At 44.4% G+C, this 16,019-nt stretch overlaps 1 protein-coding gene across 2 annotated transcripts in view; it reads right to left on the reverse strand.

Moving 5' to 3' along the window:
• Nucleotides 1-4,236: 4,236 nt before the first annotated feature.
• GNB2 (G protein subunit beta 2) overlaps nt 4,237-16,019 on the reverse strand; it is a 176,234-nt gene continuing 164,451 nt past the window's right edge. For both annotated transcript variants that reach the window (XM_029580386.1, XM_029580387.1), the window contains exon 10: nt 4,237-7,178. In XM_029580386.1, coding sequence (XP_029436246.1) covers nt 7,072-7,178 — 107 coding nt within the window. In that variant the 3' untranslated portion in view covers nt 4,237-7,071. The remainder of the gene's footprint in view (nt 7,179-16,019) is intronic.

Consider the following 16,019-nt stretch of genomic DNA (forward strand, 5'->3'; position numbering starts at 1 on the left):
CAGGTTTTTGTGATGCTACCAGTACCTGAGAACATCAGTGAGTCCATGATATGAGACTGACCTGTGAGAAGGCGAATTGTTTATTGGTGTGATAGATTGAGAAGTATGGGAAAGCATACTGGTCTCGGCCAGGACGTGGGTCTGAGAAACAGTGAACCCCCATCCCGGTGCAGCATAATAAGAGTGCTGGCTATGAGAGGCATCGAGACACACACTTATAAGGCCTTTGTTGCAGCAAAGGCATCCATGGGAACGCATTTGAGACATGTGAAGGGAGTAGAATCTGTATCGTATGGTTCGATTCAGACGCAGAGAGCAAAGTCGGTTGACCTCAGCACTAGAAGATTTTTCTCGCTACACATGTAGTCCGAGACCATCCGAGAGGATGGAAACCTATATGGAGAAGGTCTGCTAGTGCGTTCAGTAAGTCTGTTAGATAAATGGCCCGGGGATGCATGGAGTGAGCAAGGGCCAAAGGTAGAGCTGCGCAGTTTCCTAGCAGAGCAGCTAAGACGTTTGTTGGAAATACCACATTGTCACTATGCTGTCTGTCTGTATGCACAAAGGTTTCCCTGTACATACTAGGATCAGTCCAGACCATAGGTTATGTCCCCCCTCCAGCAGATGGAGTCAGAGCAAAAACTGAGAGGGCGGTCCCTGATAACTGGTGCGCCCTCTGTAAACCTTCAGTATTTCTCTGACTCCAGCAGATGGCAGTTGCACCTTCGGTTCCCCAGTTCATTGAGAGGATAGTTTACAGAATTTCTTTATTCCTTGTTTTCCTCTAATTCTTTCCTTGGATGGATCATAGTTATAAAGTTTAAAAAAAAAAAAAAAAAAAGCCTGTGTTCAGCTTCTCTGGAGACCTGCAGGCAGAACTTTGTTTTCAGTGACAGATCTATCTTGTACATTCCGTCTTATGTTATTCTGTTGTTTTTGCCCTAGGGGTGAATGTTGGTGGTCCAACCTCTCCCCCACGACCCCCTGTTGCCCTGAGATGCCGTTTCTTCCTCAGGGCAGCCTAATAGTTTCAGAGACGCGCCATTCCTCTGACTGAACGGGAGAGCGGGTCGTTTCTGACAGCAGCGCTGAATTTCTGGTTCCTGTGAGGAGCTGGGTGCAGGGGGAGGGGTGGTCCAGTCCCTTCCCCATGGAGACCCCTGAGAAGTCTCATACCTCAGGGGTCTCATCAGAGAAGTAGAATCCCTCTGCCACTTTAACATCCTTGAGAAGCTCCCAGGATAGGACGACGTCTTTCCCTCTTCTACGAGGAGTGGATCAAAATCACCTCAGACCGGTGGGTCTTGGATATTCTACGGCACAGTTATGCTTTAGAATTTGCTCAACCTCTCAGGGACAGGTTTATCTTCTCTCCGTGCGGTCTCATCAAACAGTGTGCACTGCGACAAACACTGGATCGGCTCCTGGATTTGGGTGCCATTCTCCCGGTGCCGGTACCGGAACAAGGGTTCGGCCATTATTCCGTCTACTTCGCAGTCCCCAAGATGGTCAACAGGACTCTCAAGATACCACACTTCAGGATGGAAACCCTGCGCTCAGTGATTGCCGCGGTACACCAGGGAGAGTTCCTCATGTCCTTGGACTTGACGAAGGCTTATCTTCGTATCCCCATCCTGTAGTAGCATCAATGCTTCCTCCGCTTCAAGATTTTAGGGCATTTCCAGTTCCAGGCCCTGCCATTTGGCCTAGCGACCGCTCCTCGCACCTTCACCAAAGTTGTGGTGTGGCCCTACGGAGGGAAGGGATTCCAGTCCATCCCTATTTGGACTGGCTCATCCGGACGAAGTCCACGGATTTGTGCCAGCACTCAGTGGAAAGAATATTACTTCTCCAGTCGTTAGGCTAAATCTTCAATTTTGCCAAGAGCAGCCTCACTCCGGCGCAGTCACTCAACTTTTTGGGAGCTCATTTCGGCACCAAAGTGATGTTTGGATAGAGCCCAATCTCTCCTCTCTCAGGTTCAGTGCTTTCGGAACCTCCGACCTCCCACTGCTTGGGACTATCTCCAGGTGCTGGGCTCCATGGCCTCCACTATAGATGTAGTGTCTTGGGCTTTTCCCACATGCGTCCCTTACAAACAGCATTTCTCTCCCGTTGGAAGTCGGTGTTTCAGGAATTTCAGACTCTTCTGCCGCTTTCATCTCTAGCCTGACCTGGTGGCTCAACCTGGATCACTTGCTAAGAGTGGTGGACCTAGAGGTTCCGCAGTGGGTGATCATTACGACAGATGCCAGCCTCGCCGGCTGGGGGGCTGTGTACGGACGCCAATCGATGCAGGGGCAGTGGACGCCAGTTCAGTCAGCGTGGCCCATCTGGAGACAAGAGCAGTTCGTCTGGTGCTGAAGCGCTTTCTGCCTCTAGTCCAAGGCCGAGCAGTCTGAATCCTCTTCGACAACGCAACGACAGGGGCGTACATCAACCGTCAGGGAGGGACAAGGAGTCTCCATGTTGCTCAGGAGACAAATAAGCTAATGCAGTGGGCGGAACTCCATTTGTCCCATCTGGCAGTGTCTCACATTGCAGGCGTACACAATGTTCAAGCGGACATCTTAAGTCGCTAACACTTAGATCCTGGGGGAGAGAGAGCTGTCCCAGGAAGCAGTGTCACTCCTCTTCTCGCGATGGGGGACTCCCCATCTCAATCTGATGGCCACTCAAAGGAACGCAAAGGCTCCGCGCTTTTTCAGTCGCAGAAGAAGAGCAAGGCGCAGAGGGCGTCGATGCCTTAATCCTCCCGTGGCCACGGGACCTCCTGCTCTACATCTTTCCGCCTTGGCCCCTAGTGGGAAAGGTGCTCCAAAGAATACAATCACCAGGGGCCCATTATCCTGGTAGCTCCGGAATGGCCTCGACGGCCATGGTTTGCAGACTCGTCAACTCTAGCGGTGGACGGCCCGCTTCGACCGAGACATCTGCCGAACCTTCTCCGACAGGACCCAGTATTTTTCGACCAGGGAGATCGCTTCTGTCTAGCGGCCTGGCTTTTGAGCGGTGCCGGCTGAGAAGAGGAGGGTACCCAGAGGCTATCTCCACTCTTCTCAAGGCTAGGAAGTCTTCAACCTCCATGTCCTATGTCCGGGTCTGGAAAGTTTTCGAGTCTTGGTGCCAGTCCACACAACTTTCTCCACGTCATGTGACAATACCCCAGCTGTTATCTTTCTTGCAGCAAGGTCTGGAGATGGGATTAGCCTACAATTCCCTCAGAGTACAGGTGGCAGCCCTTGGTGCCCTCCATCATCAGGATGGAACTACTCTTTCATCGCACCCTGACATAGTCCGGTCCTTAAAGGGAGTAAAGCATGTGAAGCCACAGATACGCAATTTAGGTCCTTCGTGGAGCTTGAATTTGGTCTTTCGAATTCTAGGCGTTCCACTGTTTGAACCTCTGAAGAGAACTATCCTCAAGGACCTCACTCTCAGGACAGTATTCCTGGTGTCTATCTGTTCCGCTCGCAGAATTTTGGAGCAGGGTATCCTTGTGTACCGTACCATCTTTTCTACCAAAGGTGGGCTCGTTCTTTCATTTGAATCAGTTGGTGGAGCTGCCGTCCTTCCAGGACGAGGATTCCAGAGAGCTTAGATGCCTTGATGTCAAGTGCATCCTCCTTCGATGTCTGGAGGCTACCAATGCTTCCGTTTATCGGATCACCTCTTGTCCTCTGGAGTGGTCCCCAGAAGGGAAACCAGGCTTCTAAAACCACCATTGCCCACTGGCTAAAGGAAGCAATTTCTATGGCATACGTTGGCACTGGGCATCCACCGCCAGACGGTATAAAGGCTCATTCTCTCCGAGCTCAAGCAGCCTCCTGGGCAGAAAACCAAGCGGCCTCTCCGCAGGAGATTTGCAGAGGGGAGACACCGTGGTCACAGGGATAATTGCAGGCTGAGCATGCTCAGTGCACTCAGTGTGCCAGTGTCAGTCAAAGCTTTATAGAAACTTTGACAGAAACGTTTTCCGTAACAGGGCTCCGTCCACTGACGTCACCCATATGTGAGGATACCATCCTGCGTGTCCTGTGAGAAATACAGACCTAACTTGGTGATCATTCATTTAAAAAAAAAAAAAAAATCAAAAACTTGACATTTTACAACACAAGTGTTACACGCTTTTGCCATTCACCCGCATATAAGTGCAAGCATTCAAATAAAAAGAAACTAACAAGAGACCCCCCTTCCATTCTGGCCCCAGAAGGTAAAAAGGACATTGGTCATGGCTACACCTGCATTTTTCCCAGACCTCATACCACAAGTTCTGGATTTAATTTTTTTAAATTTCTACAGTATCAAAATTCTGGACCTTTTCCACCATTTCCCCCTCAGTTTTTCACTGCAACCCATTCCTGGGTTTTTTTCTTGGGTCAGCATAATCTCTATAAGGGTACAGCCTTCTCCAGATTACATTTAAACAGTATGAGGTCACTTCAACCCATATGCAATTCTCATCAACCAGCAAGTGGAGGCATTAGTGGCCTGCAAACATGATAAAAGGAGGAATTCAAACAAAAACAAATATTGATGTTAACAAGGAGCTGGAGCTGTCACTAAACATGGGTTAACATTTTGTAAACCATGCATGGAAAGAAGCAGCTCATGGTTTCTCTGTTTCCACAGATTCTGCTCTGCCACAGATATGAACAAGCCCTTCCAACAGATAGAGAGGTGGCCCTGAGGGAGATAAGGGAAATGGCTAGTAAGTTAAAGCAGTAAAACTACCTGATGTCTTCCAAATACCACCATGCTTGGTTGTCTTAGCTCTTTTCTCCTCCTCCATAGACATTTCATTTTTATATAAAATGTCTATTTCTTTAGAATAAAAGTCATGTGCTTCATTGTTATTCTTGCCACTGTAGTCAATGGTAACCATAAGTATCACTGCATACTATTATCAAAGACATTCTTTACAGTGCCAGCAGGAAGCTACAAAGACCAATTTCTCCCACAAAGAAATAAAATGTAGAATGAAATGGTGCCAATCCTGATAGTTTACTAAATGCTAAACCAAACAACTGCTTTAAAGGGTGTTTCTATACCATCAAGTACCTCCAAAGCCACAGCTTTGTGTGCAGAGAGTGGGAGGGGGCAGCCCTGGTATCTCATTCAGGGTAGGCTTTCTTATTCCCACACTTCAATAAAAAAACACCAGGATTTAATAGGGAATTTTGAGGCTATAATCAGTAACCTGCTTAACTTCTTTCCACTCTTGGAACTCTATTCCACGAGGGGGAGGTGCCTTATAGAGCTTCATTCAAATACCAAGTTCTAGCATAAGTGAACTAGCAGCTTCCTTCCATCCACTGCTATTTTATAGTGTCTGCTAGGCAGACAGTTGAAGTGACATGCTTTTGTCATGTGCGACCATGAATGCGCTTAAACCTCAGGGTACTAACTCTAAAGAGGCCTGAGTCACAAGTAGCTTCCAAGCCGTACGAGTAGGTAACATAGGCAGGGGGGATCTGACCTGCAAAGTAAGTAGCCCTATGCTCAATCATGTGTAAATGTAAGCATTATTTGGACTCAGTCAAGCAGTTCTTTGCCAATCAGAATAGTATGCTGAATTGGCTGACATGGGGAGGGAGCCACCTTAAGGATGCTCCCCTTTGTCATATGTGCACCAAAGAATGCTGAGAAGAATTTACATACAGCCACAGGTAGCTCAAGCCCCTGGCAACACAACTTTACTGAACTTCACTAAGCCCAGGAAGGGAAGTATTGGTTCCCACACTAGTGGGGTGAAAAGTGTCTGAGGTAGCAGTGGTTTTTACCTTTCCATTGCTTGGCAGAAGGGGGCTCTGATCCTTTGTTCTGGTGAATTTCCCTGTACTGCCTCCATTGTAGAAGCTTTTCCTAGTTCAGATATTTTTTCTGAATTCCTCTGAATGTCTTGGATTCCTTGCTGGCTAAACAAGAATCCTCCCACAGATCCATCGTTCTTTAAGGCTCTCCCCCACAGCACTGACACCAAGGCACAGGGCCACCCCTTTACCAGTACTCATCTTAAAACAACCAGCTCCACACTCCCATAAAGACAATCCACAGTAAGATTCATAACCAGCAGAAAATCCTGTTCCAGTAGCACTGCTTTCCTCCCTCTGCCCCACAGCAGGGTAACAGAGGGCATGGGGCACCAAACTGAGCAATACAACGCCTTTTGCCTGTTCTTCCCAGCATGGAGGATAGTCTCTCCTACGGAAGCACCTCCATTTTCACTTCCAGGTGAGGAAGGAATTGTCCATTTGCCACAGGTGCCTGCTTCCCCTTCATTCCTGATGGTGCACATATCCCTCATCTGCCCTGCTCTTTTCTTCCATGTCTCCTCCACCACCACCCCAAACCCCCCCCCCAATTCTTTCTTCAGCACCCACCAGAGGCTTGGATCTCATTGGTCCGGTCATTTCGGTTTTTGTTTTTTTTAATTAGCACCTAAATCTGAAAGTCTGAGGGGGGTGGGTTGTCTACCTGTAACAAAGCATGAATTGGAGTCTCCTGCCAGTAGCCTCTGCTCAAGTCACTACTTCAATATAGGCCAAAAACAGTGGGACAGCCATTCTCCTCCCTACTGCATACACAAACTTTTCTGCCAAACACATATCCTCCTCCCACCCCCCCAAAAAAAGCAAATCCCACCAATCTTATGCAAAATCCCAAAAAAACAATGTAAAAAAAATAAGAAAACAATGATGCAACAAATTCTAGGCCAGCTCTGGCCATCTCAGCTAAGTTGGGAAGAGTCTATGCCCTGCCCACCCCAGCCCTTTCCCCACCCCCACCTAAAGTCTACTGCTATACAAGCAGCGCAGCGAACCATCACCATTCTTTGTACACAGACAGAAAAAATATTTCCAACTGTGGCACGGGCATGTGTGTGTGTCAGCGTGTGCAAATGGGGCAAATGTTCAGGGGTCACACACTTCCACACTTTACAGATTCGATTCTCAATGTCTTTCACCATCCCCCCCACCCCCCTTTGTCTCTCTCTGATAATTTGGTTCGCAGAACCTGTGGATTTTGTACAGGTGAGATGTGGTTTCTCTAATTTTCCTTGGCCTTCAATTAATTCCAGATTTTAAGGAAGCTGTCCCAAGAACCAGTTGCTACAGCCATGCCGTCATCTGTCACTCCCAGGCAGCTCACCCTGTTGTCGTGGCCAGCAAGGACACCTATAACACAGATGAACATATATAAATTATTTTATAGCATTTAATACTTGTATTAGAGAACAAAATTAATAAACATTACTTTCAAAATTTAGATATAAATTACAGATTTTTCATGTAGTAATAAATCAAACCATAGAGCATTCTGATAGGATTACGACTTTCTTCTTGTGAAATGCAGACATGTTGGAAAATCCTGTAAGTAATAAACTCAACTAAATAGATGCATTACAATAATATGGGTTTAAATCAGAGGCTCCCCACTCGGGTGCCATGACAGAAGTGTAGATGTGCTGGCAAATTTTTCCACCTGTAAGCTACAGCCACTAGCAGCAAGAAGAGTTGAGGTGAGCAAGCAGTGCAAAGTCTTGTTTTCTATGTTTTACCCCAACTCCCTGCCCATTCTTCTCCAGCCAGTGGGGGGAGTCCGTGAGCAGTGCACCTTACCTACTGCCTCCTCTTTTGCCAGCTTCCTTCTCAATCAGAACGATGCAGCCTTTGCTGTAAATTTGCTTCACTATAATTTGCTGAGAAATTATGGAATAGTAAACCATATATGTAATTAAGTAAATTAAGTAGATACCCCCGAGGGAGTAACATAGTAACATCGGCAGAAAAAGACCAAAATGGTCCATCTAATCTGCCCAGGAAGCTTCCCAAGGTAGTAACTGCTGCTCCGTGCAGGATACCCCCATGTTTCTCTTAGATTTACAGATGAGTGGTGATTTAAGAAAGCTTGATGAGTTGTCAACTGTTTGGCAGTTAAGATTTAATGCTAAATAGTAGAGTCATGTATTTGAAGTGCAGAAATCCAATTCCTGTTCTCGAATCCTGGAGCCTTTGGACACAATATATCATGTCTGCCTTCTTGTTCAAGGAACAGTAGTGAGAAGGTTCTTCCAAATCTTATCTCTGTACTAGTTACAGATTGTGAACGCTGACGACATTCAATGCTTTGTCCCTGTATCATCTTCTTGATCATCCACTTTTCAGCTGGTGTTGCTATGTCTTTTGAGGGTTAAAACTTGGCTGTGTTACAAACCTTTGTTAGAAGTGAATAAAAATGAGGTAATGATATTGGAAAGGACCCCTCCTAGAGATAAGCCTTCTACTTTTACTCTGGAGAGCCATGAGATTCCAAATGTATCACAAGTAATGAGTGTTGGAGTTATTTTATACTCCAGACTATGCGACCACAAATAAATGCAGTTGTGAAGGCAACTTTCTTCAAACTTAGAAACCTTTCTATAACTCCCTGTATCTCTGGGTTCCTATGTTTACTTTGCAAGTGTTGCAAATTGCACAAAATGCAATTTCATAGGCCTGAATATTAAACATTATCACCCCAGTTCTGTACAATCTCCTCTAGCTTTGGGTTGTGGCATGAATTAAATATAAAGCAGCTATATTAATTGACAAGCTGTTTGAGAATATTTGATTTACCATGGATTAGTACATTACTGAGAATCTACAACATGCTGTGTTCGTTTTGTTCATCTCAATCCCAGTACTAGCGGTTCCCTTCATTAAAAAATGCACATTTGGATGAAACTTGGGAGAGGACATTTTGTCAGCAGGTCCAGCATACTGGAATAGTCTACCCAAGCAATTGAGGCTAACACTATGCAGCAAGAGTTTTAAGAAACTCCTGAAAACATACATACTTCAGCTGGCATTTAATTCTGATGAGGCTTAAACTCTGTAGACAATGGTTCTACAGAGCTGAATAAGGTGGCTACATTGCACATAAGATCATTTTCTAAGTCTCATTAGATAGTTTATATTTCATTTTGTGATATAATTTTGTGTTCGTATTTTTGTGAACCGTTTTGAGCTTAGTCTAAGCAGTCTATACATTTTTTAAATTCTCATCTGTGCTTCTTGAAAGATATCATGCAATAGGACTGCTATAATTTTCTTAGCAGCTCCACAAACTATAGGATATCCAACATCTTGTTCCTGGCCTCCTCTTCTTTCTGCAACGCGAACAGAGAGGCTTCTGCCACTCTTTGGATGAAGCCCAGCCAGTGCAGACTTTCTCCTTTCCTGCAGAGGAAAAGGGTCAGGAGATGTATCAATTCCTCCTGATCAGAAATCTCCAGATTCTACAGCCATACCCCAGGAGTATTCAAAGTCTGAGCTCAACTGGTAGGCCAGGGGCATGGACCTAGATCTAGCCTAGAGATATGCACTTGTCAGGATTTTTCCATCTCTGTGGTTCCCTCCCCCCGGCTAGGAATCACCATTAGCACAACTAGTAATCTCTCCAGGAACTGGCATTGCTGCCAATCCTCTAGGTAACTCGAGGGACATTGGCCTGTATAGACACCAATACCCTCAATGCTGGAGCACCAATGCTATGCATTGCTGTGTCCAAGGATTGCTGGGTCTTCCTGTCTAGCTCCTCCTCAAAGACTGCCAATGCCAACATGGCTTGGCAGGCAGGAAGAGTAACCTCATCTTCCTGGCATACTAGGCATATATTAGTAGAAACTGTTGCAATTCCCGGGATTGAAACAAGAATGAGCTCTCATGACCACGGGAACATCTGGGTGGATTTATGGCAGCTTCCAGAATGTCCCTGCTCCTAGCATCAGGCATTGAATGATACTAATGTCAATGCTTCTTGGCCTTCAACTGATGCACATCATTGGTATTCCTCAATGCTGGAACCAAAGAAGCTGAACTCTTCGCCTTCTTCAGATGGGAGGAGGCAGACAATAGTCTGCCCCCTTGGGTCTTCCTTGTGCTTGAAGTCAAAATGAATTTATTCACCTCCAGTGATCGGAGCAGCTCCAAGGTCCATTGACATTGATACCACCAGTGCTGAAGCACCAGACTTATGGATCCCAAAATGCTTTTCCATAAGGTCAAGCTGGTATTAATGCCCCCTAGAGGTCATGGTTGTAAAAAAAAAAAAAAAAAAAAAAGGGACACCCCTGGACACTATGATTAGACTACAGGTATCGGATGCATCTATCATGGGGATCTGTGGAAGGCACCTCTTGAAGCTACTAGTTCTCTTATCTATAAGGGTATTGAGTGGAAAAACAAGCACAGTGAAAGCAGACTTGATTACAAAACTACAACAGATGCCATCTTGATGCAATGGTGCCAGTACACACCACAGGTTGCTGAAAAAGGAAACTTAAAAGTCAACCAATAAGCCTACCTAGGTGGCCAAGAGGGACAGACAAACTGCAAGGCCTCACAAAACGAATCCTATGCATAAAGGAGTCGGAAGGATCCTTAATAGCAGGAGAGTGAAAAAAAAAAAAAGTGTGACTTGTAGGATCTATGGAAAACATGACTGAAGGGGACCCCAAGTGGATGCCTGGCAGTATGGCATACTCAAAGTTTAACAAACTTTGAAGTAAAAGTTCTGTAACTCAACAAAAAATAAAGGCAGGTAAAGATATACAAAATATGTAACAATCTAATCTTTACCTTATCAGTTATCCAAATTAATTTTTCCTATTGGCTGACTAATAAAGAAAGAGAAAAGCCTTAATCTACGAATGTGCAAATAGCTATGCATGGATTGGAAATACCATTAAATTATAAATCTCTAATCATTTCTTATAAAAATGATTTCCTTTAATATTAATTTTATCAATTTAATTTATATGCAATATCAAAATTTGTCTTTTATCAATTTAATACATGTATAATGAAGTCCCAAAATTTCTTGTCCAAAGTTTCTTTTATCTCACTTGAATTCCAATGTATTCAAAGACTTGATGGAATGACATTCAAACTAAACCACTGTCATTTCCAATAGTCCAAGAGTATAAAGATGATAAAAATTAATTTGTCTCAAGTTTAAATCGAAAAGTCTCCAAGGGATGTACATAGGCTTGTGAATGAGTATACCACTGAAAACCAGGTTTGTTAGAATTCTTAGCCACTGGCCTGTTCATATTTTTTCTGAAAATTGTCTTTGGCCAATTTAGAAGAACTCAATTGTGATTAACCATTTAATACTCACCTTAAATAAACCACCATTGATGCTGGCCAGTGTTTCGCATCTAAGCGATATCAGGGCTACAAATGAACAAAAATCATTGCAATGAAAACAACGTTAAAATAATCCTTAGAACTGGTAATAAATGACCGTATTTATTGCACTATAAGACGCACCTGACCATAAGACGCACCTAGGATTTAGAGGAGGAAAATAAGAAAAAAAAATATTCTGAACCAAATGGTGTGCTAAAATATTTAATAAAATATAACAGAATATTTCAACAATGTAAAGTGAACAGCAGTATTAAGATCCATCATCACTGTCATTAACAAATGAGGAGAGACTAACAATTCATGTACTCTTCTAGTTATCTGGGAACCCCAAGAACTCTTCATCACTAGTGTCAGAATTTAGGAAGCTCAGTTGCTCACAATCACTGGCATCACTTTCTTCGCTATCTTCATATATATCATATCATCTTCAGTGCCATCTAAGGCATTGCTAATGCCACATTTTTTGAATGACTGTACAATGGTTTCATCCTTCACTGACTGCCATGTTGTTTTCACCCATTCATAAACTTGAGTGATAGTGGGCCTCTTCATTCATCCAGTAGGTGTCAGATCATGATTACCAGCAGCCATTCATTTGTTCCACTCTTCTCGCATAAAGACTTTAAACGGTTTGTTGATGGAAATGTTGAGAGGTTGCAACTGGCTGGTAAGACCCCCAGGAATTACAGCAAGATGAGTCTTCACTTCTTTAAAGCGCTTTTTTGTGGTTTTGCTAATATGCGCTCTAAACTGGTCAATCACTAATAGGGCAGGTTTTTTCAGAAGCCCTCCAGGACGTTTGGACCACACTTTTTAACCCATACTCTCATTCCATTTTCGTCCATCCATCCTTTCTCATGAACATGCACAACTCCTTGTGGGATCACTTCTTTTGGCATGTTTTTCCTTTTGAAAATTAACATCGGTGGCAGTTTGGTGCCGTCTGCACAGCAGGACAACACAACCATGTAATGGGTTTTCTCATGTCCTAAGGTTTTCACGGTTATGGTTTTGGCACCTTTCAGATCAAGTCCTGTTAGATGGCACATCAAAGGTTAGTGGGACTTCATCCATATTCCCAATCTGGCCAATTTCAAAATCATTTTTCTTCCTAGCATCAATTACAAATTTGTGAAAAGACACAATCTTTGATTCGTATTCTTTTGGCATTTTTTGCGCAATTCTAGTTTTGGTGTGCATAGCAAGGCCTCTTCGCCTCATAAATCTGAAACACCACGATGGTGATCCAGTAAAATCCTGAATGCCTTTCTCTACAGCAATGCATTTGGCTTCATATATTATCATTTTTGTAGAGACTGAGAAGCCATTATTCCTGTGACGTGTGATCCATTCTTTCATGTCCATTTCTAACTGTGGCCACTTTGCAGCATGCCCATGAAAAATGTGCTTACTTTTATCTGCTTTTTGCAGCTGATCCTCCTGTTTTCTCCATTCCCTTATTTTTTCAATAAGGAGATGACCCAAAATGTTTCTCCGCTGCTCTGTTTCCATGTTCCTTAGCATATTTTACTACCTCCAGTTTAAAAGGAATTTTATATGCTTGCCTTTTCTGCTTTGACATCTTTGTACCATGAGACTGTGGTATTTTTCTGCAAGAAAACACAGTAATGAAAGAAAGATCAGCCCGGGGATTTTCTGCCCAAGCCGGCCCAGGAGATACCCCATGGTCTGCTGAGCTCGGCTCTGTCGTGGCCGCACTCGGCAGACCATGTGACCAGAGCGACCGGCCCACCGGGGGATGCCCAATCCCCCGATAGGCCAATCCGCCCCTGACTTTGTGTCTCTCACCCAATCCCCTTCTCCAATCCACCACACTTTGGAAGGATTACGGTATCTGTCTCAATCACAGGAGAGGAGATCCATGTCTGAAGAGCTGCTGGGATAATCAGTTTCCCACATTTACCGGTATTTCTGGAGAGCCAAAAGGAGGAAGAGGCAAAAGAGGTACCACAGGAACTGTCAGTGCTAATTTTTGTGTATTCTGGACTGTATTTCTGTTTTTCTGGAAGTTTTCAGAAAGAGATGTGTGTTCATTTTTTAAATTCTATCTTTTTTTTCAATAAAGTTTTGTGATTGGAATAAACCAGTGTGTGAGGAGTGTTATTTTGCTGGACTGTTTCTTGTGTCCCTAGAATCCTGGAGTGATAATTCTCTCACCCTCACAGAGAATTCTATCGGCGCCATACTGAGTTTTGTAGGGGCTCAGCAGCACCCAAAATTGTGCCCCTTTTCAAAGGGAAAGCCAAAAAAGGGGTTTACAAATAGCAAAATTGCTTACCTTGTAATAGGTGTTATCCCAGGACAGCAGGATGTAGTCCTCACATATGGGTGACGTCAGTAACGGAGCCCTAGTGCGGAAAAACTTCTGTCAAAGTTTCTAGAAACTTTTGACTGGCAGCCTGAGGCTACTGGGCATGCCCAGCATGCCATGATATTCTCTGCCACAGGGGTCTCACTTCCGTCTTGTATGTAGCAATAAGCAGGAGCAAAAATAAGAGTAGAAAAATAGGAAGGCCCAACTCCGCGGGGTGGCGGGTGGGTTCCGTGAGGACTACATCCTGCTGTCCTGGGATAACACCTATTACAAGGTAAGCAATTTTGCTTTATCCCAGGACAAGCAGGATGCTAGTCCTCACATATGGGTGATTGGCAAGCTAGAGGCTGAATCATTGTCCATGCAGGTAGCAGTGATGCTTTGTTGAGGAAATGATGCAGCCGAAGATCACAGCAGGTTGGTTGTAGAAGGAGTTGGGATTAAACTGGAAACAAGTTCTTTAAGACAGATTGCCCATAGGCTGAATCTTGTCGTCCTTCTTTGTCCAAACAGTAATGAGCTGCAAAGGTGTGAAGAGAACTCCATGTTGCTGCTTTACAAATGTCAAGAATTGGCACTGAACGATAGTGTGCTACTGAGGTTGACATTGCTCTTACTGAATGTGCCTTTACTCGCCCTTGGAGGGGAAGGCCTGCTGATTCATAGCAAAACTGTATACAATCTGCTAGCCAATTGGATAGAGTATGTTTACCCACTGCTTTACCTGGTTTGTTTGGATCATAAGATACAAAGAGCTGATTGGATTTTCTGTGAACTGCAGTTCGGTTTAAATAAAAAGATAGAGTACGTTTACAGTCCAAAGTATGCAAGGCTGCTTCTCCTTGGTGAGAGTGAGGTCTTGGAAAAAATGTGGGTAAAACTATGGATTGGTTGAAGTGGAATTCCGTGACCACTTTGGGAAGGAATTTTGGATGTGTACGGAGGACTACTTTGTCGAGGAAAAACCTTGTGTAGGGCGCGTACGTGACCAGAGCTTGTAATTCACTAACTCTTCTAGCCGATGTAATGGCTATGAGGAAGATAGTCTTCCATGTGAGAAATTTTATGTCACAGGAGGCAATAGGTTCGAAAGGAGAACGCATAAGTCTTAATACCAGATTCAAGTCCCATTCCACGACTGGTGGTCGAATTGGTGGCTTGAGTTGAGTTAAACCTCTCATAAATCGCTGACAAGAGGTTGTGTGGAAATTGGTGCATCTTCTACCTTATTATGGTAAGCTGAGATTGCACTTAAGTGAACTCTTACGGATGAAGTTTGAAGACCAGAGTCTGAAAGATGGTATAAGTAGTCTAGTAGTGAAGTAATGGTGCAAGTGAAAGGATCAATGTTGTTTTGCTTGCACCAGTAGGTGAATCTTTTCCATTTGGAAGCGTAATTCTTTCTTGTGGAAGGTTTACGTGAAGCTATGAGTACTTGAGATATATGGGATGAAAGATTGAGTGGTTGTAAGATCAAGCTTTCAACATCCATGCTGTCAAGGATAGGGACTGAAGGTTGGGATGTCGTAACCGACCCTGATCCTGAGTGATGAGAGTGGGAGCTATGCCCAGTCGAATTGGATCCCTGACTGAGAGATCCAACAGTGTGGGGAACCATACTTGTCGAGGCCAATACGGGGCTATGAGTATCATGGAACCTTTGTCCTGTTGTAGTTTCACAAGAGTTTTGGTTATGAGCTGTATTGGAGGATACGTGTATAGTAGGCCTGAGTTCCAAGGTAGAGCAAAGGCGTCCTTGGCTGGTTGGTTCTTTTGTATGTGGAGAGAACAGAACGTGTCCACTTTGTGATTGAGATGTGACGCAAAAAGGTCTATCGTTGGTTGTCCCCAACGTTGGAATATCCTGGACGCTACTGCAGGATCCAGGGACCATTCGTGTGGTTGGAATTGACGACTGAGTCGATCCGCCACTACGTTGTGTATGCCTGCCAGATAAGTGGCTCGTAGGAACATTGAGTGATTCAGGGCCCAGCCCCAAATTTGTGCAGCTTCCTGATACAGGAGATACGAGCCCGTACCTCCCTGTTTGTTGATGTACCACATGGCTACTGTATTGTCTGTTTGAATCAGAATACTCTTGTGTGAAAGACAGTCCTTGAACGCATGCAGTGCATAACGTATAGCTCGAAGTTCCAGAAAATTGATTTGATATGTTGCTTCGAGTTTTGTCCATGTTCCTTGAGTTTGGAGATTGTCTATGTGAGCTCCCTAACCCAAGGTGGATGCATCTGTAGTTAAAGTAATTTGTGGCACTGGTTGTTGGAAGGGTAAGCCCTTGCGCAAGTTGTCCGTGTTGATCCACCAATGGAGCGAAGAGCGCAGTTGGTGGGTTACCTGAATTGGAGAATGTAGTGGTTGAATGGCTTGGATCCATTGTGACCGTAATGTCCATTGGGTTACTCTCATGGCTAGTCTTGCCATAGGAGTTACATGAACTGTTGAGGCCATGTGTCCTAATAGAATTAGAA

The sequence above is a fragment of the Rhinatrema bivittatum genome, chromosome 16 (assembly GCF_901001135.1).
Source record: "Rhinatrema bivittatum chromosome 16, aRhiBiv1.1, whole genome shotgun sequence".
Taxonomy (NCBI): Eukaryota; Metazoa; Chordata; class Amphibia; order Gymnophiona; family Rhinatrematidae; genus Rhinatrema; species Rhinatrema bivittatum.